The following is a 27,281-nucleotide window of genomic DNA, read 5'->3' on the forward strand; positions in this document are numbered from 1 at the left end:
TTTAACATTGAATTAAAACTGTAACCAGCTTCAAGATGAGCGTTTGTTGCACTTTCGGTTGTCGGAATCGATATTTAAATGATTGGTTACAGGATCACAGGACGTGTCCGTGGTTGCTCGTAGTAACTTAAGTAAATGGTTAAATAACTAAGATCATTATCATTGATAATAAACACAGACGAGTATGTATTTCAAATTGATTGATGGCTTTTTACAAGGAAACCTACAACATGTGCCGTCACTACAAGCAACCGAGGATGCATTCGGCAGATTCACCAGTTAAACAGTCAATGTAATGACCACAGATAGCAACCGTATAGTGACTTGTATGCTCATGATTTCTTTTCTCTGATATTCAACGTGGTAGATTGCTAGTGTCTTTACTTGCAGTGAAAAGCTATGAACCATAAAACAGAAGATGAAATTTGTCACAAAATGAAAACACCAAGTCTTTAAAAGAACCTTTTTATTGTGTTTGACAAAGTCTGGTTGCCAGACAAAACTTACAAAAGTTATCATTCAGTTTCTACCACATATTTATACGTTTCTGTGCAATCCTCAGTTTACACGGATGATCCTGTCCCGTTCTGAAGTAAAGCCAAAGACATCCGGGTCAGAGTAACAGGAGACGACCACATAAATATCTGACTTGGTTGAGGGGCAAAATAATCCAATTATATACAACAGCTTGAGTCACAAAAAATACAACACGAACATTAACCAGACAAAACCAATTGTTTGCTGCTCTTCGATTTCCTAAGTCATTCAGAAGTCCAGTTGTTATGCAGAAAGATATTTACAGATACTGTATAAGTTCAATGCACAATACTCGAGTTTCTAACACAAAAAAGTAAAGGAAGTCACAAACTTTCAAATGCGAAAAAATTGGTTGGCCGCTCAGCTGGAGCTGGAATTGATGACATTTGTGCACTGAGGTTCGCAGAAGGAACCAAAGCGCCCGTGGATGTCTTTGGCTCGAACGGCGAAATGATACGTGGAGCCGGACTGGAACTGGGTCAGCGTACAGGCCATGGGCAGAGGCAGGGCGTTCACCTCCCCGATCTTCTTCCAGTGCTGCTGAGCTGCGCTGCTGCTGGAGTTGTCTTGATGGAAGGCATAGAGGTGATAGCTTTCTACGGCCGCACAGGTGCGGTCGGTCTCTGCGACGCACCAGGACAGCACTATGCCCGTCTGACTCGGCACCAGCTTCAGCTGAGGCTGCTGCGGAGGCGAAGACCGCTCGGCCTCGGGGGGGAGTCGCGACGGTGCGGCCGCAGCGGGAAGGGGGGGCAGCACCACGCTGGAGCTCCGGGTCGGCGTACTAGTGGTTACGGGGCGGGGTTTCATCGGAGAATCCTAAAAAAAAAAAAAAAAAAAAAGACAAAAACTGTTGTCATGAGCTGTTCCTCGAGCAAAATTGGCTAAATATAATTATGATCACTAATTCTCGAACAACATAAAAAGCCCTGAGATCATTTATATTAAAAAAGGGACGGGTCATATGCTGAAATAAACAAATTACAAACAGCTTTGAATTGCAGCTTTTACAGTAAAAATTAAATAAAAAATCAATCATATGCAAATAATCACCCAAAACATAGCAGATAAGTTATGGGATTTCAAAATCCCATTTGTGCAGGACATGTAAAATGTAGTTCTAAACCCTCACCTGTGGGGGGCGGTGGTGGACCGTCAACTGAGGATTGCTGGAAGCGCTCTGATTGCTTTGCGGGGACGACCTAGCTGCCACACCTGAGGGCAGAGCACATGAAAAGAATTACACACATATACACTCTAAAATCTAATCTAAAAATACACATATTATCACTTTAATTATGTTTTTTCATTTTCAATAATTTGATCACAATAGTGCCCAATAGCCAGAAAGAAGTGTGGAGCGCTGGTTTATGCGTTTATGTCTCAATATCACATCGTATGCATGTAACCATGCCCTCAGTATAATGTGGTCTTACTGTTGGGAATGCTGATGACTGGGTTCGGTCGCTGAGTGGGTGAGGGAGCTGCGACAGTGGCGCTCTTCACTCCTGTCACTGGAGAACATGGAAGTAGAACATAATTAGACTACTTTGCATGACAGTGTGTGTGTGAGACAACAAATCATGAAATAAAAAAAAAACGAATTTATTGTATGTTTCACCCTTACCTTGTACATCATCATCGTCCTCAGTGAGATCGATGACGGAGCCTTTGGGTCGTCCCCCTGGAGCAGCTGCTTTGGATGGAGTGGATCCTGTTGCTTGGTTGTCTGAGAAAAAGAGAAAAAAAAAAGGAGAAATGTTAATAATAATTTAAAGATAAAATGAAAAAAAAAGAAGAAGCAACTTTTAACTATTCTTTTGGCAGAACAAAGACAAGTGATGGATCAGGCAACACAAGTTACCGGTGACTTGACACACAAAGCACAGAAAGGCCAACTGCTGCTTCAATAAAAATAAAACACATAAATGTCTTACATAACGATGAAATCCATGAGTCTTTACATCCCATTGTGACATTTCTGGGACTCGCTGACATTTTAAATACCTCGAAAGAAAAAAGCCTTGGTAGTCAAAGTACCACCGCACCTGTCTTTGATGTCAGCGACGTCCCCTGTGGCGGTCCTGGAGCGGTGGAGCCCGTTGCTGCAGGTCCAGAGGTTGCAGGCGAAGAGGCTGAGGACAGAGCTCCCGCTAAAGACACGGACTGAGCCGGCGTCCTGGCCGTGGTCACGGATACCCCCGCGTTGGGTGTAGTTATCCCCCCAGCTCCGCCCTGGTACACAGCACGGGCGAGAGAGATCTGGGCAGGGGACATCTGCCCGGCGGAGGCCTGGAGCGCCGGGACGGTGGCGACGACCGGCGCCGAGTGAGGAGAGGTGGTAATGGCGGGGGCAGGCTTGAGTATAAACGTGGCGGTGGAAGTAGTGGTTTTGGCCTTGCTGAGCGAGCCGGCCGTGGACAGCGAGGAGACGGGGATGTTGACCAGAGTTCCTGCCTGGCCATTGGTCATCGATAGCGGCAGCTGGATGAGGAGCGGCTGGCCTGCCGCCATCAAGCTGCCCCCGCCGGTTGTCTTCAGCAGCAGCGTGCCCATGGGGCTCTGAGTGGTGATGCCGGTGGCCAAGTTGGAGCCGGCGTTAGACGTGGTGGTGATCAGCTGGAGGATGGGGGCCTGTGAAACCATGGCGGTGGAGGTGGGCGTATGGGCCAGACCTGAGACCGGAGCTGACAGGCCTGGATTTGCTAAGCGGGGGGGGAGAAGGAGAAATGTTTCAGAATGTGACACTGAGATTTTGTGCTCCTTCACTCATCTGCTCCTTATTACTTAAATTTAACTAAAGGGAGCAGATTACTCACCATCATATCAATGCATTGTGGTATTGCTAGCATGCAAACAGATATTGCAGCACTATAAATCACACAATCACACACTCATGCCCCAAGGCCACTTAAAGGATACGGCTGGCATTTTTTGTCTCTCGGTGTAAATAAGTCCCACACCAAAACAAACAATGCATTAGTCTATTTTCTAAATATTTTCTGGACCCGTAGCTCCGTAAACTTTATAGTTTTTTTGCAACAATTACTCAAACAAGAGTAAACAGTGATGGAGGCTGATTCTGTATGCTAGTGAGTATTAACGGTAGTAGCAACGCTTATGTCGAACTAAGAAGAACGAGAAGAATCAGAGCCAAGATTCTAATTCTTTTGGAATAAAAACATTTTTGGGAGGCAACACTGCTAACCAGTGTGGCTCCGGTTAATCCAATCATAAAGGAAAATACAAACACAACATCCAGCATAAAGGAAATCCTGCTACTTACCAACTGTGCTGGACGAAGAAACGCTTGCTGCAATCTGCTTTAACTCCATGGAAGTACGGACTGGCCTGTTCAGAAAGATTGCTTATGCTTAGAGCTGTTTTTATCCATTCAAGGAAGACGAGTGAATGTGGTACGAGATTTCATTTTATTCAATTTCGTACATCATAGACGTCATATTTGAACAACTTCTGGGGAGATTCCAACTAATAATTGAACTAAATGTCCCGACTTTTCACTAAAGAATTCATCAGTATGGACTGCAAGTACAGTTTTCAAGTGCGATGCCGAGGAATATGCCTTTTTCAATTTGAAATAAATTTGGATAAACGCTGACGAAAAATCGCAATGCAATGATCATTTTAATGATGCATAATGACAATTGTCCCAGTATGCTTCTGCTCCTCATAACAACGCGGAATTTCTGGTACCATATTCGCAAAAAAATTCCGGCCTCCTCTTCACTCGCAGTATTTCGTTGATGACGTCGCGGATCTCTCTCCAGCCGTCACAAGACAGCACAGGGAACCTGCGCTCTATGTACATCCTCATTGTCCTCCTCAGGTTGGCGGGCAGAGCCTCCTTGCCCATTAATCCCACATAATTGACCTTGGCCACCCAGTCGCAGTAGACGTCGTATGGGACTAGGTAGCGGAATAAATATGATGCGTAGCGGTCCGATCTGGGGTTCCCTGAGCTCCTCTTGCAGTTGTGGTACAGCCCTTTCTCCAAGTTGGACGTGATTGGGCGCAGTTTAACGTCCGCTCGGCATTTGCCTTCGTTGTATTCGGCCAGCTTTTTCGCCATGGCAATGTGACGCGACATATCTTTGTTGTCCTCTTCCTCCTCAATTCCTTCCTCCTCCTCCTCCTCCTCCTCCTCTTCCTCTTCCTCCTTCTTGACAGACAGTGCGGGAGTCTTACCGACAGAGGGCACCACTCGCTCTCTGTGCGCCTCCGGCTGCGGCGCTACCGTCTGCCGACGGAGCACGCTGTTGGGAGGAGAGGTGCAGTTTTAACCTCACTCTGCACTGCCTGAGGAAACGGCTTCACATTGTAGAACGTCACAAGACTCAGGACCTGGACCCGCGCAGGGGGTTACTTTGCAGGTGCGAAACACAGACTGACGCGCGTGTGTGTGTGTGTGTGTGTTTGTTTGTTTGTTTATTCCAAACCAGTCTTAAGAACTATTTGGAAGAAAGAGTTGTTTTTTTTAAAGTTGATCCCGACCACCCGAACAGGGGACTTGGAATCTTGGGTTCCCAAAACGGTATGGATTTGGAGGATGTAGGGATTCTTTATTGTGAATTCAGTCTCTGGGGACTACAGATAGCAGCCTGGGACAATGTCAACTACTCTCGCTGTGAACAGCTCCGTGTGTAGTACGGGCTTCAGTCCGGTTTTGTCACGTTCATACAAAGGCCAAATTATATTCACACAAAATACCAAAGTGCACAGACTGCTGTATGATTCAAAGATAACATGTTTCAACACATCTATGCTGGGAATTTTGATGAATCTAAATATTTCGTCAGAGGGATGAAATGGTTGTGAGCTGGCACTGAGATTTAAAAAAGAAATCACTTCCAATAAGACAACCTAATTTCTAAATTCCTAAGTTAACACATATGTAGTATGGCTGCCAAAGTCTTGGAGGAGAAATAGCTCTGTGCATGGACACACTTACCGTTGAATTTGAGGGCTGTTTGCGGTCTTGGCGGCAGCAGCAGTAGCGGCGGCGGCAGCGGCAGCAGCAGCAGCCGTAACGGCGGCAAGGGCCTGCGGAAATCAAGACAGCATGCTGTCAGAACATCTTCAGACACAATTGCTTCCATACTAGGTGCAAAGGATTTTAGCGTGCAACAAAATGAAAACCATTTCTTACCTCCTGTTTCCTTTTGTTCTCCGACGCCTGATTGGCCTCTCCAAACTTCTTTGTTAGGCGGTTTATCCTGGCCTAAACAAACGGGCGGAAGGAGAAAGACAGAGAAGTGAATTCTAGCAGCTCCGTACCTACATAGTACTAATCAGGAACAAAAAGAGCACCTGTGAGTGCTGCGTACCGTTCTCCGTTGGGCCGTGTACTTACTTGGAGTGTGAGGATGGCATTTTGGCGTTTTGTGGTACACTCAAGCTTGTCTACTCTGTCCTTCAGCTCATGGAAATGTTTGTCAAAATTGGTCAGCTCCAAGGCCCTCAGCCGTTCATCAACCATCTGTTGCACAATCTGAGAAGGAATGTAATAAAGGTTAAAGTCATGAAAGACCCATTGGCATCAAAGCAGAGTTGAGTTAGCTCAGACTTTAGCATGGATGCATGTACGAACCTTTTCAAGTTTGTGGGGATCGCCGGCTTTCGCGGTAAATTTAAATTCCAGTTGCGCCTCCAGCTCCTGGCGCTCCACCTTGGGCCTCTTCCCCTCTCTTTTTATAGTTTGTCCATCTTTTTCGAAACCCTCTGATAAAGTGCGCTTCAGTCCCGACGTGGAGCCCTTCTCCTCCTGCACTACTTGGGAAACAAAAGACAAACGCAGACTAGTACCTTGTATGCATAAAATGCTCGCTGGCACTGTTCTGTTGAGGTTCGGTCTGCGTCACTCTCTGTTGAAGCAGGATAAAAACACAACATGCAAAACAGATTTCATAAACAACACCAATAGATGTGAAGGATTCATAGTGTTTTACTACATGTTCATGTTTGCAGTTGATGTCTCGCTATATACTAAACAATCTTTGGGTATCCAAGTCCAATTATGTTTAAACTGAACCATTGGCTGTGTAAGCAATGAAAAACCGGGCCTCTATCAGAAACTATGGTCCCGCGAAATAAACATGACTATGAACAAAATCTGTTTAGGGTGATTCTTTGCTTCGAACCAAAGAGAACAAGTAATGCTAAATATGTCAATATTTTAAGTATGTAATTAAAAGTACTTTCTCAAATGAAGAAAGTCCCCAACAACCTGCCCTCAGAATATTATAATTTATGAATAGTACACACATGAAATGCATCAATTTTATGTTAAAACGGAATTGAAACTGATTCAGCCTTTGAAGTTCTAGTGGTCTGGGTGTGGTCTGGCCTGTATTTAAAATAAAACCAAGGTACCTTTTCTGACTGCAAAGTGCCAGCACCTCTGCCGTCCTTAAGTTCCTACACTGCGGAATACTTGCTGTTAAATAAAACATGTTTGTAATACCTCTACCATTTCATCTGTTAAACTTGCGGACTTGCAAAACGGGAGCTTCCGCTGTAGAATCTTAAAGCGAGGCTTGATTTTACAAGTCACAGGAAGTAAGTGTGACATCATTGAAGACTACAAATCGATGACGGAAAGCCTTTTTGACAGAGTGTGGGCGTGGACTTTAAAGGTCGAGGCAGGGAGGCTCTAACAAAGAGACATTGTTTGAGTAATAATTTAAATGACATCTTATTAACATGTAATACAGCCTATAATTACAAGCAGAGTCTCTGTAATAGAATTCCCATAGCCTCCCATTTCCGGTCTACATTGGCTCAACTAGAGAACAGAAACATAAAGCTCTGCTTTAATATAATATTGAATGACATATCTAATATCGCTGCTTTTGGTTCATTTCCTTTGGTTTTCACTCTCTCATACCTGTATTAGATGGTGGAGTGGAAGATGGCCGAGATGTCTTTTTTGTTTGTCCAACTAAAGTCTTTTTCTTTTTGGTCGAGTCCACCTCCATCTTTTCCTCACTGACTGATCCTTTCTTCACACCCTCCTCTTCTTTTATTTCCTCTTTGACTTCCTTGTCTTGTTTCAGATCCTTAGAAGAGGACGCTGGAGGAGACGAGGAAGGAGAAGGAACAGAGGAATCGGAAGTGGTAGATTTGGGGCAAAAAGGCTTTTGATCTTTAATTTTGGCTGTTGAGACCACGGGGTCCTTGGCCTTCGTAGTGTCACTATCAGTATCCATTGGTTCTGTGCAGCCAGACCCTGGCGCGGGTACGGGCGAACATGGAGCCGAACCTTTGACAGAATTCTTTGACAAATCCACATCTGGGTCCTCTGTTGTAGTCTGGTCCTCCTGGGGAAGAACATAATGAACCATTGATTAATTAAAAGTGTTAATCCATCCACAAACTTCCTAAGAAAGTCTGGGTATTCACCTCTTTCTTTTCCATCTTTGGGGTCACCTCAGAGTCTTTTTCCTGGTTTTCCTTGGATTCTGTTGATGCTGGTGTAACGGACTCCTTTGATGAAGACACTGGTGAGCCTTTCTTCTCCTTCGCATCCTCCTCCTCCTCCTCCTCGTCGCCCTCCATCTTTTTCAGTTCAAAGTTCAGAGAGTGGAATGGCGACGTGGGAGGAGTTTCTTCCTTCGCTTTTGGACTTTGCGAAGAGGCTGGGGACGGGGACAGATTGAGGGACAGGAAAGGAGCTGGGGAGGCGGGGGACGCCTCCCCGGAGTTTGAGTCCGAGGCGTTGTTCTGCTCCTTGTCCCCCGCTTTTGATCCGTCCTCTCTGTGCGTGCCGTTCACTAGAGGCGGCGGTGGTGGCGGCGATGCGTCGGACATACCCGGAGTGGCTGTCAGCAAAGTGCTGTGAAGACTCTCCAGTTGCTGTCGGTCGCTGATCTTCATGGTTTTCCTGGCCCGGAAAATCTTCTTCTTCTTCTCCTCGGTCACAACAACTTCCATTGCTGCCTGTGCAGGAGAGATCAGATGTTATCAAAGGGCTGGAGAAATGTGGTGAAAAATCAACACAGTCCCCTTAGTGTTAGCTGTAAAAGCACAGTCTCTCCCGCTTATGAGCCTGCCCTGGACTTTACGCACTGCATGGTACAGAAAAGGCTGCAGGGTTTCAGATCAAACACTAGAGGTCACTGTGGAGCCCCGTGGCTTTCCTGTTTGTTCTTTTCTAGAGGGTTCTCCATTCACAGAGATCTACAAAACCAAACTGGTCAGTTCCCCGACAGTCAGATTCTTTACTAAAATTTTTGCTCGATCACACATGGAAGTATCTGTTCAACAGGGACAACAGTCAAGCTGCAGCTCAGTAAGTCAGAGAGGCTTTTTCATGTCTCTCAGAAAAACTCTCAACTGCTCTGACAAATTCCACTTTCTTTAATTTCCTGATCAACCTATGGACTTCATGTTTACCGAAGCCCCGATTCTGAGAACAGAAATGACATTGAAGTTTACAGCAGCAACCAAACCTTCCTCCCATCCCCCCCGCGATCCTATTGGTTCAGGCCTCAGCGAATCAGAACGGGTAAGTCAAGGCTGTGTTGGCAGCAGTAGGGAGGTTATGCAAAACCTGGAGGATTTTTTTACGTACTTAGCTCTGATTGTTGCACACATTGTAGTGTTTAGGCTAGTTGTCTAATTTCATATGTATTCACTTCATGTGTATTTAATTTTACATACATACGTGTGTGTCTGAGTATCTAAACTTCTTTTAATGGGAGTCAAACATTTTTTTGAAATGCATTAAAGCTGTGTGCTGCAGTAAAGACTTGTGCTTAGCTGCAGTAAAATTCTCATTTTCCATTCAGTAACAAACATGAAATGTGCTCTGATATTAAATAACATGAAACGCACACACTACATAGATTATCTATGGATAACTCACCTTCAACCCGAGAGGATCTTGGTCATTGATTTACCACAGAATCCTTCGACAACCTGAGGGAGAAAGAGATTAGAAATTTAGCAAACTATATTACCGCTTCAAACTAAGAGGACGGCATCAACTATGTATTAAATCCACAGAGCATGCAAATGGAAGTGTAACCCTAGATTTAGCTCCTCTGAATGAAGTGGTCTATCTCCATCCCTTGAGCTGAAACTGAGTCATTGGAACCAAAAGTAGATATTTATTTGTGGGGGCGCTACGACTGTCATCGAACTGGAGGTACAGGATACTTTCTAAAACTAAAGTCGATGCACAAAAGCTGACTCATGAATTATTTGCAGGCTAAGGGAACCCAATTAGAGACGTGACACTCTAACCAATCACATGAAGAAAATTAAAAACAGGGAGAATGTTTTTGCCAGAACAACAGACAGAGAGGGGAACCGCAAGAAAGCGGCTTTCATACACGTTCCCAACCTGCGTTTTAGTGAGGATGAGCTCAAGAATGTGCGGCCACAAGGGATTCATTTATTCCTGAGATCAATCAGTCTGTCGACTCACCTAATGTCAAAACACAGAGTAGACGTACAGAAATGGTAGGTACTGTATGTAGTCAAATCCGTCTGCCAGTTTCAAAACGCAAAGCCAGCCATCATTCAAGTAGCCTTTAAAAGCCGATCTGCTGGGAGCACTGAGCTGCTTCACTTCTCCACTGTGAGGTCAGTTAGCTTCATCGTTGCTGCAAGACTGCAGCTGACAGAGCCACCTGAACGAGTCCTTTTTTGAATTAACCATGTGCATTTTGCCACTTGGCAGGTTGTCACATGTGCAGGGAAAAAGTGCACTTCACTAAGGGTACCGATCTCGACTTAGTGTGGGCCTATACCTTAAACTGTACACGCACAACTCCTACTCTGCCTCCATACGAGCAACCATGCTGCCTGCAATGATAGTAAACTCCAGAAGAAGACATTTCAGCAGAACTGCTTCAAATGCAGCCCGAGAAAAGCAGCACAAGAAATAAACAAATGATGACAAATAAAAAGATAAAGAGCGGTGGAAGTTGCGAACACGGTCACCGGTACCTCACATTCCAATGTTATTGCACTGCGCAGAGCATGAGATCCCCCTCCCCCACCCTACGGCCTCATTCACTGCGCCTGGATTCAGTGAGGAACTCAAAATGGCCGTCAGCTCTGCTCTTTGCTGCCAGGCTGAGCTCTCGGTAGCTAGGTGAATTAGGTTGCAGCACCACCACCCTGCTGAAGATCACTGTTCTGTTCAGCATGACGCTTCAGAATATATAAAAGTAATTATGTGAGCCACAGAAAAACATTATTAAAATGTTTATTACTCGTAAAATACTTACTTGTCCAACTCCTATAATACATGCTATAGCTAATCCTCAGCCATGACCGTGTTAATATACAGCCTGTTAGGGTTTATACATTATATGTACATTAACCATAAAAGCACTGTGGTAAATATAAGAACTCCTTCTTTTAAGCCCATATTTAGAAATAGGGCTTCTCCATTAGTGAGTGCACGACTGAACCTGACTCGGAGAAATGCAGAAAACAAACATTGCACGTGTGCGACGAGTATTCACATGCCGGGTGTGGCATTGCTGCCAAGTAAGTTGTTTAAAATGAAAAAAAAGAAAGAAAAACCTACTTTGTTCAGTTAAACAGCATAGATACACATGGATTCAGAATTTCGCCGAACCTCTCGGGAAAGCTTGATAAACTCAAAAGCGTATTGATAGCCAGGATAAACTGAAAGTTCATGGGTCTGAATTTACGCTACATGATGCCGTGTCAGGCAAGTCACGCTTGTTTCCTGACACAAAACATTAAATAGACTTCTATGGTGACTCGGTTTTTCTTTTCTTTTTAAAAATCATACAGTCACAATTCAACACGCTCCCATTCCAATGCACAGCAGAGAGGGCTTGCACAAACTCCAGCGCCTTTTAAACATTCATTTCAAAATCTTGATACTAAAAAATCTTGAGACTAGATGGAGTTTGTTGCTGTGTCTTTGATAACTAGGCTACCCAACATGGGACGGGATTTTTCACACATGCCTTCGTGTGAGGCTGGAGGCATCAACAATAGCAGACATGGAGAGATGTCCTCTGTCTCTCTGGGTTTTGACAGCTGCTTTCCTCTCAACAGAACTTTGCCACTGGAACTCACTGTTGCAACACCAGGTGACGGGCCACCGAGCTGCTGGTCAAACGTCACAAAGTGGTAACTCGGTCAAACTCGGCATTCAAGTCTCTCTAACTCCAAATAAGCATTCCTCAAAGCTTGAGCCTCTGTGATGCCAAGCAAACAACAAACTTGGCTTTCCTTCCAAACAGTGAAGAGGAACATCAAACCTCTCTTTCAGGACAAAAGAAGAACAAAATCACAAGATGGAACCGTATTTCAACAGTCTTCCATCTTGCTAAACGTGATTCAAAGCTGTTTAGAAGAAGATGGGAACCATACCAAACATGAACACGCATGGGCAAAATGCCAAAACATGTTGGGACTCCCCAGAACTGCACCCAGACTCTGATACATGTCTTTTAATGAGGAATCCTTTATCTCCGATGCCAGTTATTGCTCGGTACGTCCCTGGTTGACAAACTAGACTGGTACACATGACAGCACTTTTTTCTGACATGCGGCTACCGATCCATTTCCAAACCTTTGTTTATTGTATCCCGCTGAGCTCGGGCTACTCCAGCTTTCAAAAACGCGTCAATGAGCTCCATTAATAACAGTGGAACCTATTCCTCAACACACTAAACTGTATGCGGGTTAACCGCGTTAACGCATCAGCAACAGGAGCCACGAGTAGGGCCACTAGGCCACTTTAGGCTAAAAACTTAATGATTCAAGCACCATTTTTAGCAGACGCACTATGACTCTAACATGAACACTCCAAGGATACAAACACAACATCACATAACCCACCATGGGACCCTATTCAAAAAAAGATATACCGTATTTTCCGCACTATAAGGCGCACTTAAAAGCCTTTAATTTTCTCAAAAAACGACAGTGCGCCTTGTAATCCGGAGCGCCTTATATATGGATCAATTGGTTAATTGGTTGATCCATACTGGTTGTACACGGCGCTCTGTCAAAATGTTTCAGTACAACTGGTAAACTACAAAGCCGCACCGCTTGCAGCATTACGGCTACCGTAGTCAGGGGCGTCGCCGAAGTAATAGCGGTAAACACCGGTACTGTGCGTACTCCTACTCTATTCTATGCGCCTTATAATCCGGTGCGCCCTATATATAAAAACAGTTCTAAAATAGGCCATTCATTGAAGGTGCGCCTTATAATCTGGTGCGCCTTATAGTGCGGAAAATACGGTACTTCTATCTGAACGATTGCGATCTCTTGCTGCGTAAAAAAAAAAATGAATGGCCACCGTAACGATTGTTAGCGCTGGACCACACGACTACAAATGTGTTGACAGTGCTATGAATATATACAGGTACAGTCACTTGTGTAACTGGTCACAGCACACGCATGACTCAACTTCCGTTACTGAGGCCAAAGATGAGCGCGCAACCAGGGACAAACCATGTATGCATGGACCTGGTGTTGCGCACGCTGTGGCAGGGACAAACATGTCTCTCCCGATGGCGGCTATATTAGTGACAATTTAAAGCAAACTCCCCGACATCGGAAGAATGTCGGCAAGTCATATTTCCTGTCAAAAAAACACAACACAACAAACAAACAAACAACAATCCGAAAACTTGACCTTCTTCAACTAGCATAGCACTCTCTACAAGTATCAAGAGCTAACCGTGAGCAGAGTGTGAAGCTGCAATGACAAACACAGAGTTAGATTTAACATGACAGAGAGACATGTGAAACATGCTTTAAAGACAAAGACATAGCAACCTTTAGCAGCATGTGTGGGATTGAGGCCTTCCACGTATTTGTTGATTGTGGCAGCAGGCTGAGGCCAGCAGGAGAACATAAAAGAAAGGAGGAGGGGCTCACTTAGGACTAGACCATCTTGTTACTTGCAGGGGTATGTACTAGAAAGGGTGTGAGGCCTATATGAGCCTATAATGGATATTAGTTGAACCCTTTAAAAAAAGGGAGTCAGGTCAAAGCTCCTGATACATTAGTCTGCAATAATGCATCTAATGAATCACAAAAAATAAAAAGATATTTGTCCCCCTTTCTGATGACTAAATCAAGTGCATGGTATATTTGCCACAAAATACAAATCAGATCTTGTGTCTGAAGGTGCAGCGTGGTGATTGTCATTACCAACACTAGCTAGCAGCGCACAGCAGACAGAGGGGAAGTACAGACTGTTGCTAGGCAACACCCATCCCCCAACTCTAGCACAAACTAGTCCACAGTATGGAAATCTACAGCCAGCCCGGACTAAACCATTCTGTCAAAGGGCGGGGGGGGACTCTCCTTTCTAAAATAACACCGTAAGCAAAGAAAAGAAAACGAAGGACAACAGTGTTACACAGAAAAACTACTGGACTTTAGTACTTGAGCTTTATTGTCATTCTGAATATGTAGCAGGTTAAACAATAAAACTGTGTTTAATCCATAATTTCCATGGCATTGTTTGAAGATGGCTTCTGATGCTAGAACAGTTTATTTTCACCACAGTCAAACAAAAGACAAAAATAGGAAACCCTGACTCAGCAATAAATTTGCCCTTTTCAGTGAAATGCATATTGCCTCTGAATCTTTGATAGATTTTGTCTGAGCTGCATTCATATGACAACATGGTCACTCGAGGTAGTACGAGCATGTTAGCCTCAGCCAACTACTATCCCTCAAATGACCCGGCCGCTGTAGCCCACAGCTTACACAGGATGTAATGTGATCTCACAGATCCACTCTCTTATAGATCATGCTAAAGGGTAACGAGATTCTGCTGTTAAACAGCAGAGAAGACAGAAAAAACTACTGAGCCATCTAAATATTAGTAAATGCTGCGTTTGACAGAAGCTGGGTTATCAGGCCTTGATGGGATACATTGCACAGTTAGCATTATATTATAGTTCAACACTATCTAACTATTACTATTTGAACCCTGTTTGTTTTAAACCCTAGAAACGCTAAGGATCCCATTCTGGCTGTGATGGCTCTTCTTTTGCTCTGGCGAGGTAAGCCATCAGGAGAATCAATGGCATTGATGGTTTTACAGTTTGCTTATATGTTCTATTCGTTAAAACAAAACAAAACCACGTCCTCTCTCGTCTTCCAGAAGCATTCCAATACGCACCCTAGGACCTTCCATTAATGTCTCTTGCTGTTTCTCCACAGTCTTGGAAAAAACAACACAGGCTTTGAAGCATATATATGTAAAAACCTCTCAGTATATGTGCCATCAAACAACAACCGGTAAAGCACATTCAAAACAATTGAAGCCACTTTTGCATGACAATGCAGCACAACGTGCACTTAAGTCAGGGTCTAGCTAGCCGCGCACAGCCAGCGCTAAATTACACACCCACAGCACACTCAACCCAGAGGCAGCTGCACCCACCCTCCCCCATCTCTCTCTGTCTCTATCACACGCACACGCACACACACACACACACACACACACACACACACACAGAGTCTCTCTCTCTCTCACTCTTTCCTTCCCTCGCTCTCAGCCTCTCCAAGCCAAACATGGACTGAACCATTCTGACGTGGGGGGGATGAGTGGGGGTGGGGCATTGAAAAACAAAAGAGGAAAAAGGATCAAGTAATCGAAAAAAGTGCAGTTGAAGATTTGCTAAATGAGGCCATGGAGTTAAATTTTTACGCAATTTTGATGCCAAAAAGTAAATCACTACCGCTGTTTATTTTTTTTGTTAGCTTATTGTTTTACATAATGTCTTTAAACAACTCGATATAAGCCAAATAAGCATGTTTCCTCTGAAACATGACTAAAACTACTTCTCATGGTTGACTACAATTACCGCATCGGAGATTGACAGATCATCTCAGTAATATCTACTGTAGTATTTTTGTTGTTGTTGTTAATCATTCTTCATTTACAAGCAAGAAATGTGGCTTTATAGCCACACAGTTAGCTAGCTGCGCACAGCTAACAAATGAGAGCACAGCTTGACACAGTAAGCAGCCTCTAACCGCCCAGCCTTTCCCACAGCAGGGAGGACTGAACCATTCCAACACGGGGGTGGTTCTTTACTCAAGAGGAACAAAGAACACCCACCTGAAGACTGAGAAATTGACTTGGTGCACTTTTACTTCTCTAATTGAAGTTGTTTTGTTTTTTTTCTTCACAAAATAGTTTTTTGAAGTAATTTCCAGTTTTGTCTTTGAGACTCAAAACAGAGGAAATGCACTGTTGGAGTAGCAGAAGTAGTAATGTGCGATTCATTCATTACAGTGACCTGTCATTTGAAACCTTCTGTCTACATCAAAAGCCCTGCTGTGAGAGCAAATAAAACCTGCGTTCTTCGACCGGGCACCTTTCTGCTACTGCAGAAACACAAAATGGCCACCAGCGCTGCGCTGCGAGCAGCATGCTGAACACAGGCTTCAGCAGATCCTATAACAGACCCCGCCTCCTAAAAAAAAAGCACAGTATCTGCAGAAATCTCCATACTCATTCATGGGTCTTGAAGGAAAACTCAACAAAACTTCTAAAAGAGCAAATGGGATTTAATGATTTCATATAATCTCTACATATGTCATTATGATCACCTCTATATCCTGGTTTAGAGTTTCACTGTTGTTGCTAAGAGCTGTTAAGCAACACCCTAAACTATGACTGAAGAGCTAAACCGATAGGTTCTCACTTTGTCACTTCTCATAGCTCTGAGTTGTAGTGCTAAATATTTTATGAACCTAGGTCTAGATAACTGGGTAATAAAATAATGTTTTTTCTCCTCCGGGCTGCAGTTGGTGCTTCAACCGATATGCCAGTAAAGCTGACACTTTGCTGTCTCCAACCTTCAGTCACAGAGGATGCAAAAAAAAATGTAATAAGTGTAAACAATACAATGTTAGACATTATCTATGGAGGCTAAACACCGAGTGGAAAAAAAAATGTTGGAAAGCAGAGTCTGCATTCCAACATTACTGCGCACTGTGCGCAGTCTTCCCCTCCCCCCACCCTCGCTGCCTGCATCTGGATTCACTGAAACTCAAAATGGCCACCTGGTCTGCTGTGCGCAGCCACACAGAGCCCTTCAAGCCTGCTGTATCTAGCACAAGATCTTGTCCTGTTGCAACAGCATCACGTCATTCAAAGTCATTCCTGTGTGCAGACCTCTCACTGGCACATAACATTTCAGCTGAATGGACCGAGTGGAATATTTAGATAAATGAAACAAAAGCTAATTTCGCACCTTTCTACACAAGGTAGCCAGTTTATGAGGCTCTTACACCGATCTAGGGTTCGCTCTATTCCAACTGCTTGTGAAGAGCTAAAGCAACTTATACAATATCACATTCACTTACTGTGTGTGCTGTTAAATTGCTGTTTGTATTTCCTATTTGGAGCATCAAATCCCTTTTATTATTATTTCTGTAACACTGACTTATTGTACATCAACTGTTCAGGCTGTTACTGATTTCACCTTCAACCTCCTGGTTACAAGCAGTGATTGTGTAATCAAGAAATGGTGTCTTTTTTCTCTGGGAAATGTAGTTTACGATCACAGTCGAGACACGCGAGTCAGGTGGAAATGGCCTTTCAGCCAATGCATGCCCAGGAGAGGCTCCGGTCTCCAGGGTAAGAGGTATAGAAAGTCTGCTGATGGATGGATGCACTCACATGTGAAATCCCACAATTCATTTAAAACAGTTAGCCTAAATGAATAAATAGATACGGTGATGATATTGTAATTTTCAGGGCTGTACATAAAAAGATACTAATAGTTTGATTTCGGAGAGAAACGTGACCCTTTACAGGATTTTAACTGTGATTGTACATTTTAAATATGCTGAGTGTCAACAATGCAGGCTGGACCTGTGGCATAATCATCAACAATCGCCACACACACAAACACAGTTAACTGCCTGGTAAAAAGTAAATATTAATCACACATTTGAATATCCCGGTGAACTGGAATCGCTTCCATTTCATTAGCTCACAATGCACTTCATATTAATCTCACACGTGGCCTGCAGAGAAACTTATGTTTCTCTATCTCTACCAGAGTCTATTCCTTCATGCTTATTTGTTTCCCGTTTTCAATCCATTCAAAGAGGGCATCTTTCCTTCAAATGTTAAACTAGTTACAAATACTATTTTCTACATAACGGTCAGAATTTTGATTCCAATAAAAGACGCACCCTATTAATCCTAGAAGCTAAATAAATGGGTTGCATTTACTTAAGATTCTGTGACATCTCATAGTGTTTTAGGTCGAGAAATGACAAATGGACAGAATGTAAACATTCCAAAAGATTACGGTCAAAGGAAACTTTATAAAACAAGGTTAACCTGTTCAGCAAAAATTAAAAATGCAACAGCACTGCTCTTTAGACCTTTAGGCCTAAACATTGTACGCGTGATTTCTTTACGTTTTTTTTCTTCTTCTTTTCTTTTGAATAAGTGGAGACTAGCAAGAGCTGGGGAAGAAGGAAAAGAGGGAAGAAAAATAGGATGGGGGGGGGCAAACCTGGGGTTTCCACGTGAATCGAGAAAGCACATGGTGATTATTCTTTAGCGCTGCTGTGGAAGGCTCCTGTCATGGCTACACTAAAAAGCTAATACATGTTGATGGGAATACCACAGAATAAACAAAAACAACCACCTGGCTCAAAATAAAAGTAGCCCAGGTTCCCTGAAGACATAGTAATAAAAATACTTTTGCTGAATTGCAGAACTAAAGTATATGCATGCAGTTGCTCCCTCCCTTTTTCTGGTAAAACTCTGACAACCTAAAGACAATCTTTGGAGTAACTACAAGTAAAATCACATCCCATAAGCTATAGCTAGCACCACGCAGTCAGAGCTGAAGTCCACAGTCTTTACACAGAGCGCCAACACCCCTCCCCCACACCAGCAGTCGGCTCCAGTCTGGAGTTTTACAGCCAAGCACGGACTAAACCATTGCAGCAGAAGGGTGTTCTCACCAACGAGGGAGGGAGCTAGAGAGGTGAATGACAAACTCAAAGCTCCCTAAACGATTCAAACGTAGTGTTTAGACGTACAGGACGAAATTAGCCTATGTGGAACAGGAAAGCACTCTTGGTGAAGTTCTCTTAACATTCACTGAGCTAAGTGATTTGAATCAGTCAACAAGCTAGCTACTCCACACTTTCCCCATCCCCACTCATTTCCCTTTGATAGATAGCTTGCGGTGAATGCTACAACACAAAATGGCTCCTGCTGCTGTGTACGCAGCCCCAGCAGAAAAAAATCCCTTTAGCCATGAACACGGCTGACTTTGTCTGAACCATTTAACTCTGTTTAGTTGTTTTTTTTTTAAATACTGCTGTTGCTGCTGCTTGTCTCCCTGCTGTTTTGAGCTCCTGAGGAGTAACAAACTGTATTCTTGTATTTTGTATTTAAACTGCAATGTTAATTTCTACTGACTTAACTGTGTTCTACATAATAACAAACAACAATCATTAGTTATTTAAACAAAGACGAAGTTTTAAATATTCAAAAAAACCAACTTCAATGTGACCTTTCAGTTACATTTGGGATCTTTCTTGCAGCTGTTACGTTAACATTTGCATCACTTGTTAGCTAGGCTTCAACAGACCATCAGTCAGCAATCATTTTAGACACCACTGACAAAACTAATCCAAAACATTGGAATTTGTATGTCACACTTGGCCCAGTCAGCCATTCCAATCGAGCGAGAGGTGGGCTTTACTACTTTACCACTGACTTCCTGTTTTGATGCCAATAGATGTGGTAGGAACGGACAAAGGCTGACAAAAGGTTGATGTGGGCGGTTTTTAAATTACAATCCACTGTATAATTTTCCCCTTCCTCCTCATTCAACAGCAGAGCAAAAACAACAGCTCTATGTCTGCATTGTATAAATTTGTCCTTGTTATTTACATTTAGTCACGTGGGTGTGCAAGCACCACCGCTCCACAAGCTCATCCGCCGTTTTCACCCGACTATTCAGATATTCGTTCGTTAGCATTTGCTAATTCGGGTGAGTGGAGTGCAGCAGTCACACACCACCATAGTACCACTGGGGGGGACTGCACCAAGGCCCGAGTCTGAGCAGAGTCTACATCCACCCCGCCCCCATTTCCATAATAGCAGCTGGCTTCTGCAGTCTGCTTGCCTGCCGAGACCTCTCTATCACCATTGGTGACACAAACTTGGACAATAAACCAATGACAATGGTTTTGCTTTGTATTGATTTTAAACTATCTTGTAAACTGGCTACTTTTGAAACAATCCGGTGGAAAATGTCGTCTCAACTCCAGTCTTGCATCTCAAATAGCTAATTGGACTGTTAACATAGAGCAGCGCACGGAAAAGGACGTCTTAGCCCGGATATCCGCTGGCTACACCAGATTCCCAGATACATAGCTCCTTGCTCTTAGAGGCTTATCGGTTGTCAGACCGATGTCCGATGGTTCCGGGGTTGGTCGACCCCAAATGGACGCCTGCAACTTCCTCCTTACCCTATTGCTTCTGGTCCAAGCTATCACTTGCGGCAAGTCCAGATTGCTGCCACCCATCTTGACTAACCTTCCAAAGTTTTCCCACGCCACTCCACTTCTCTGTTTGCAACACTGTTGCAACACTGTTGCAGCTCATATCCAGTTTATTACTCTGGTGCTAGCCTACAGGGAAGTGAAGGGAACTGCTCTTTCCTACCTGCAAACCACATTGAAACCCTCCAAATCCACTCCGGCATGACAATTTTGAGTGAAGACAGCAGAGTACTCTTGTCCTCAATAGCAGTTTATTCTGCTTTGCTAAAACGGTGCATCTTTCTACTGGTCTACTAGCTGAGTTGCAACTTTAAGCGAGAGACAGCAACTATTTGATGGGACTGACAATGAAGACACTTGCTGGATCAAGATCAAGCTTATTACATTGTAACTCATGAGTCAGCTTCAGTCTGTTAGAAGGGCTCGTCGGTTGGTATAATAGCTTCGGAAACCCACTCCTCCCACACCTATCCGATTACTGGGGGCTGTGTCCAACCATTTCTGTTTCTTTCAGAAACCAACACTTACACCCTGATCCAGGAGGCAGTGAATGCAGCCTGGAAGAGCACATAACGGCAGCTGTTTTGCTCTTGGTCATTTGGAACAAGTATTAACACCTTTTCCTTTAGACGTGGTTTTGTTTCAAGCATGCATAAGCCTCAAGACCATCATCACAAACACAAGTCGACAAAGGCATAGAAATCTGCACACTGAAGATGGAAAGCAAAGCAAATGATCACAATGGCAAAGTATTTACTATACATGCATCCAAACTTCACACACACACACACACACACACACACACACACACACACACACACACACACACACACACACACACACACACACACACACAGGGCCGTGCGTTGCTAGCTAGCTTACAGCTAATATCTGAACTGTCATTACAACTGGTTTTTGGGACAAAAAAAAAAAAAAAAAACACAGACTGCACAAACGGTACAGTAAAAAGAATTTGACCAAACAATGCAGACATGCTTTATACAAGGTTCTGTTGTATTGGGTTCTTCTTGATTCAAATACTGAAGACTCTAAATGTATAAATAATTATTCATATATGAATGAATGATTAGCTGGGAAGATGCAACTTCTGAAATTTACATTGACGTGATCAACTATATCGTTTAAATAGAGACGATACCCCTTTGTCGGAGTTGTTAGAACTACAAATCACTTGTGAATGTAGATTGTAGTTTTTCGAGTAGGGTTGTTAGCATACCAGAAATTTAGTGGCCGATACCAATGCCAGTGAAATTCCACGATTCTCGATACCAATTTGATACCATGGTAAAAAACAAAAGTAAAGCAATCCCATGTACTTAGAAAATACACGCCGTGATTACTGTTTCCATGTTTTGTTAAACAGGTCATGATTCCCTCTATATTATCTACTTTATATTGCCGTGAAAACATCTCCTTCAAAACAACTGTATTTATTCAAGTTTCTCGCAAAAAAAACTAAATTTTACAAGATTAGAATTGAACACAATGAAAAAGTTGGAATTTACCACCGCCAATACACATTTTTACTGAATGTATCATAATGTATCAATAGCACCTCCCGTTAACACTAGCTCCACAAAGAACTGGGCTGCCAACAGATAACTTTAACTGGTCTCTCACTGCTGATTTCAACATGGATTTGTTGTTCACAATGTAGCATTACTTTGGGAAAATATACCTGGCCTAAACATGTCAATAGTGAGATCACTGTGTCCCAAACACATTTTATATCACCCCCAGGACGATGGGACGTCCTAAGTCTTGAGCCCCGACGATACCTACGATACCTGCGGTACTGTAGAAAAGTAATTACCGTCACGTTATCAGAATTTTGTCATTGACTTGTTAACGAAGTATCGGTTCTCTCGACTTTTTTAGAGTTCTTCCCTCACAAATAATCTTTGGTCAAAAACAAACTGGCTGCAGAGAGCACAAAAACCCAACCCATCATTTTAATTGGTGAAAGTGTCACTTAGCGCCACTTAAAAAGGAGAGGCTTCGACCTGAATGTTTTGTACACTGCTCTTTGCTAAGCAATCTACACTCCAAACTCACTACATCCACACAAATACGTTTCAAAATGCATAACTTTTGCTACGTTTTTGCCTAGCATTAATACTACTCTGGCATGTAAGAAACCCTAAAACGGAGACGTTTGCAAAAGCGGCTAACCCCTCTTTAGTAATTGGGATTGCATTTTTTGTCTGGACGAGCAGAAACTGAGACTTTTGAAAACAACTGGGAAAAAACTCACGTTTGCTTCTTGATTGGGTCTTATCTGTAACGATGAGTCCTTCCCTGATCCGGCACGCCCTCAGCTGTGCGACTGCCAGGGGTTAAGTCAACATGTATAACAAACTACAGGCGCTGCAGACCTTGTTGTCTATGCGAGCAGCTGTTGTGCAGTCACATTTTGCATTTTACAATACTACTGCTGCCTACCAGTGCAGGAGGCAAGCTATTATTTGAGCGATTTGCAAGCAGCGAGTCCGGAGGCATTAACTAGGCAATCAGCCGTTGAGTAGACAAATCTGCTTCATGCTTACACCAGCATGCCCACACCGTGTTTGTGAATGGACATGTAATATGCGTTTTCAGTCATGTTAGCATGGATCTAGATTATTTCTAGAGGGCTTGTGCCTAGCTAGATCGTTTTACTTTTAAAATGAAAATGTATTCACCTAAGGCTGCATCAATGGCATATTTCAAATCTTAGTTTGTTGAGGTCCTAATCACTATGGTGAGCATGAGGCACGCCCCTTCTCTTCTCACAGTGAATCCTTAACACATTTTCTCATCAATTTCATCATCTATTATATAGACAAATCAACAGCACACATGCATAGAATGACAAGATGCTAACTTGTTAAATTTGTATTTGCTCAAATGCTGTAATGAAAAATGTAATGAATTCATTTAATCAGTTTGCATTAGTAGAAACTGAAATTATGAAATTGAGGGAGTCTCCTGATTAACGTGGTGGTTGTATGTGGATGTTTTTTTTCCTTCCTTTACCTCACACTGCAAGAGGGAAAACAAATTCCATTTAAAGACTTAAAACAGGCTCATTCGCAGTGGTTTATGAAACAGATTGTATTCCCTTTATGCAAAAAGGAGACAATGACTGAGTAGTAGTTTATAGCGTGCTCTTGGTAAGGTGAACAAGAAGACGTGCGTTTCTTTCTCGGCATGTTTCACCGTGCCCTGCTGTGGTCTATACGTTAATGCAATGACAACTGAGACACGTTTCAGACATGAGATAGCTGCCATGACTTGGGCCCTTATTCAGACATGTGAGCGACATGTTAAATTGCCATTTACATGACAAGGTGCATGTTCAAAAGGGACTAACCAGGGTAATATTGTGCAGAAGGGATTGGTTTAGCGCTACGAAATTCAGGCAGTGGGCTCCCACGGCGAAAGCAGACACACAATACAATACACAAGGCAATGGGAGTGGGAGGAGACACAGCATAGGTGTATGTACATGCGAGCCTGAACATGTATGTGAGCAGTCTACAGCTGTAGAAGCTCTCAATAAACCATTACAAGCTAAAAATAAATAAATAAATAAAATATGTCTTTCAAAGTGGCAAATGAGTGTAACATTTTTGAGTGGGGTTTTATTGAAGCAAATCCCTTTTAAACATTATGATGACATGATCGAATTGCCAGCGTGTTGCATGTATATAGTATGCACTAGTGTACTCCATAGAAATCACAAACATGGATAACATTTTATAATAGGGCTCCCCTAAAATAGGAACACAAGTTCCTGACTAATTTATTATGGTCTATGATTAAAAAGCAAAGTAGTCATTTAAAATAAGCCAATCATTGTAATTATCAGCATGACAACATATAAATGAATAACAAACACCGGGGTATTTTGAGACAGAACCAAGATCATGTTTCTTATCACTCTCATTTACAGCCTGAAGCAAAGAAACCGGCTGAAACTGGTTCTAATTGACTTGGTACGGTTTGAAAAATGTAAAAACAACAAGAGAAATTGTAAGTATGGTCTTTTCCATCAACAAAATTAAAAATGCAGGATTGGAACCTTCTATCACTTCTGAACTGTAAAAATGCCATTGAAATTAAGCAGAAAGGCTCCGTTTTTTTTAGATGGGAGACACAAACTACAGATATTTGTACAGTACAGAAAAACAAATCTAACGATATGAATTCTGTATGTAAATTTGGGTCAAATCTATATCGTCAAAACGACTGGGTTGACATTTTAATCACATGCTGATGGAAGACTTTCTGTTTATACATTTATTACATTGAATGTCTACTTGCATTCATACATTATCATCTTGACAGAATACTGTTAAATAAGTGTTTAAGTTGCATTTTATACACATTTTGGAATTCATGAATAATTAATATTACAGAATAAGCCTCAATATCTGCAGTGGCATGTTCACAGATGTTAGCTCTCTTCTAGTAATATGAATTGGCCAATTTATCAACCGTGACGTGGGAACATTTTTGAATAGTAGAAGTTACGGAACATCTGGCAAGATAACCATTTGCTCTCTAATGTCTACCAATGATCTAATGTAACAGTGACAGACTTCAGCTGAAATGAAATGTGTTACTCTCCCCTTTTTAATACTGCCTAATGTGAGCAAATGTAACATTCACATCCATCTTATTTGTGTGGTTGAATTCACTGACATGTATTACCGATAATACAGAGACAAATGTACGTAGCTTTTCTGTGGTCCTATGGTGGCTCATGAGCCAGCAGCTGCACATCATTCACTCATTTGGCCCCAGACCTGAATAAACCAGGACTGAGAAAGGTGCCACTGAAAGGCACATAAAGTCCTCTTTTTTCTCCACATGAAAGACATTTGGAGTTCTCATTTATAAATTAAAGCCAGAAAGAATCTCAAATGTTCCTCCATTCTAATGTAGTATCAATTTGAATGTAGCTAGCCCTGCAAAATTGCTGTAGCAGCAGTGCGATTAATAGGAAATTTGCATTGGTTGTTTTAGACGAATGGTAATCATATTTAGCCTTCTAACATCTACAAGAAAGCTTCTTAAAAAAAATGTAGGAGGAGCCTTTCATGGCTGCTTCCTCTTCAGCAGAAAAAAACAGACAATGAATTACAAGTGCACCATGTGAGCACTGCCACTGGGTGAGGTGGGGGAGGTGAAACCAGAGACAGGGATGTACCATGTTCCCAAAAGGTAAAAGCAAACCTGAAAAAAAGCTTACTTTAAGGACAAAACTGGGTCATTTAAAAAAAACATGAATATGATGAAACAGTCTGGAGACTGACAAATTCACAAACTGTGGATGACTTATGGTTCATACAATCAGTTGGTCACTTATCTGTACATTACCAAAATGGAAAAAAGTTGCAGATGTTTGTCTCTTTTAGAAGCCCACGTGACTGGGCAATGAGGAAAAACTGCTATTGACATTAAGCCACACCCACATCCTAGGACAGTGTGGTGCATGGAAAATTACTGGGCTGTACCACTTTAGACAAAGAGGGGGGTTTAACTGCACCCTTTAGGTAATGCAGCAGTTCCCTCTTCACTTTAGCCCATTTTATATATCATGTGCTGTTGAGACCTCAATTTAGTGTTGATTTTCAATTTGGCGATACTCTCTAATATCTATATCAAATTATAGGATTTTTTAAAAGAGGCCACAAACTCTTCATTAAAGCTCTACAAAGGACAATAATTAGGATGGCAAAGCTAAAACACAATTCTTTTCTAGTACCCACTTATTATCCCGGGGTAGACAACTTCTCTTCAAAATGTCTTCCTTATTGCCCATCCTTCAAACTGTCCCCTCTGCCGTATGCTGGATGTGCTGCTTGTTTTAGTACCAATAGTCACTTCAGTGAACATTAGTGAGGATCAAACACTGGATCAAACGCAGACGTACATTTTTTAGTTGCTAAATAAGGAAGTTACTTAATCAAAAATAATGTTTGATAGCTTGTGTCAGACTATGGGCAACATAAATGGTGTGAGGGTGTGTCATACTTCAACAGTAAACTGGGTCACATGTTTCTTCTTGTTCATATACTTGAGTGTATTTGTGTACAAGAGTTCTTCAATCAAGTTACCACGGCTTAGCGGCACACTTTAATGGTAGCTGTGTTAAAGACAGTTCATTAAAAAAAAAAAAAAAAAAAAAAGACACATTACCTGTGTAATTGGAAAAAAGCCTTAATGTTATATTTATTATGAGGTTAATCAGAATTCAAAAATGTGATGAAAGCAAATAACGCGATTGCAAAACACGCGAGACTGCTTTCACAAAATAGAAACTCCCTGAAGTAAAAACAAAAAAACTGAACATATTACCATTGAAGTAAAAAGAAAATAACATTGCCATTGTTAAAATGTCACTGATGTAGCCTTTTATCCATGAAGCTAGTATCTAAGCAAGCGCTTGCTAACACAACTTACGCTAACACAATTTACGCTAACACTCGCTGCAATCCCAACCTATAGGGCTCATTGTTAAATACACCCCATGTACCAAAAACAGATACAAATTTGTAATTTCAGACGAAATGTTCATATTCATAAGCCCAAGTTCCAATTAGCATATTATCTATTCCACCTAAATATGAAAGGCAAGTGACAGCTGCTTAGCTAGCATGCTAGTTGCAATACCACGACTCACCGACTCTTCGCGTCGCCAAAGCAATGTTCCCGCGATTTTCAGTCTCGAGCTTCCGCAGACCGTCTCCTCCTCCTCCTGCTGCTGCCGCTGTTCGAATCTTCCGCACGCGACAACCCGTTGCACTCTTGATGTGGTAAAAGTCCACCGGTTTACGCATTCACCGGAAAACTAGTGAGTTGTGCCACACCGACTGAGTAGTTGTGCCTACGCGGACTCGACCGACTGCTCTCCCCTTTCGCTTACAAATAGACTCCTCCTCTTTTCGCGCACAACAAAAAAATCCTCACAGAACGATTGGTCGACAGATTCAGTGCGTTGACCAACCGTTGTTGTATTAACGTTCGTTCCCGTCGGTTGTTTTTTTTAAAGTCGCTCTAATGTTACTCGTGGTGGTGTTGAAGTCGGTAGCTGGAGCCGGTTAAGGAAGGCATGAACAGCTCCGGGACGTGACCGGTCGGTTTGTATGGATGGTCTCTCTAGGACCGACACAAGTGAGTGTTTAGAGCAGCAGCACCTC

The 27,281-nt window shown here is 42.6% G+C and overlaps 1 protein-coding gene across 3 annotated transcripts; it reads right to left on the bottom strand.

Moving 5' to 3' along the window:
- Nucleotides 1-451: 451 nt before the first annotated feature.
- atf7ip (activating transcription factor 7 interacting protein) lies at nt 452-27,281 on the bottom strand. Of its 3 annotated transcripts, none has more exons than XM_068726919.1 (14): nt 26,765-27,281; nt 9,422-9,474; nt 7,957-8,493; nt 7,442-7,874; nt 6,146-6,324; nt 5,909-6,046; nt 5,705-5,776; nt 5,507-5,598; nt 3,824-3,888; nt 2,586-3,242; nt 2,165-2,266; nt 1,974-2,051; nt 1,670-1,752; nt 452-1,356 (listed from the first exon to the last, which is right to left on the bottom strand). In XM_068726919.1, the coding sequence occupies exons 3-14, from the start codon at nt 8,485-8,487 to the stop codon at nt 898-900; spliced, it is 2,889 nt and encodes a 962-aa protein (XP_068583020.1). In that variant the 5' UTR covers nt 8,488-8,493; nt 9,422-9,474; nt 26,765-27,281; the 3' UTR covers nt 452-897. The 3 variants fall into 3 exon arrangements, with proteins under 3 accessions (XP_068583020.1, XP_068583017.1, XP_068583018.1); XM_068726916.1 differs by having other exon boundaries at nt 6,146-6,327; XM_068726917.1 differs by lacking the exon at nt 26,765-27,281 and adding an exon at nt 13,339-13,378 and having other exon boundaries at nt 6,146-6,327.

The sequence above is a fragment of the Cebidichthys violaceus genome, unplaced genomic scaffold, assembly GCF_023349555.1.
Source record: "Cebidichthys violaceus isolate CVI_PGR_0920_01 unplaced genomic scaffold, fCebVio1.0.p SCAF_4, whole genome shotgun sequence".
Taxonomy (NCBI): domain Eukaryota; kingdom Metazoa; phylum Chordata; class Actinopteri; order Perciformes; family Stichaeidae; genus Cebidichthys; species Cebidichthys violaceus.

What these genes read in the sequence shown, in the direction of transcription:
- atf7ip (XM_068726916.1), bottom strand. Translation starts at nt 8,487, where the DNA reads ATGGAAGTTGTTGTGACCGAGGAGAAGAAGAAGAAGATTTTCCGGGCC. An exon ending in ATGCCATCCTCACACTCCAA is followed by an intron (nt 5,777 to 5,908) that starts GTAAGTACACGG and finishes CCGTTTGTTTAG; the next exon opens with GCCAGGATAAACCGCCTAAC. An exon ending in AGTCATCAGCATTCCCAACA is followed by an intron (nt 1,753 to 1,973) that starts GTAAGACCACAT and finishes CTCTGCCCTCAG; the next exon opens with GTGTGGCAGCTAGGTCGTCC.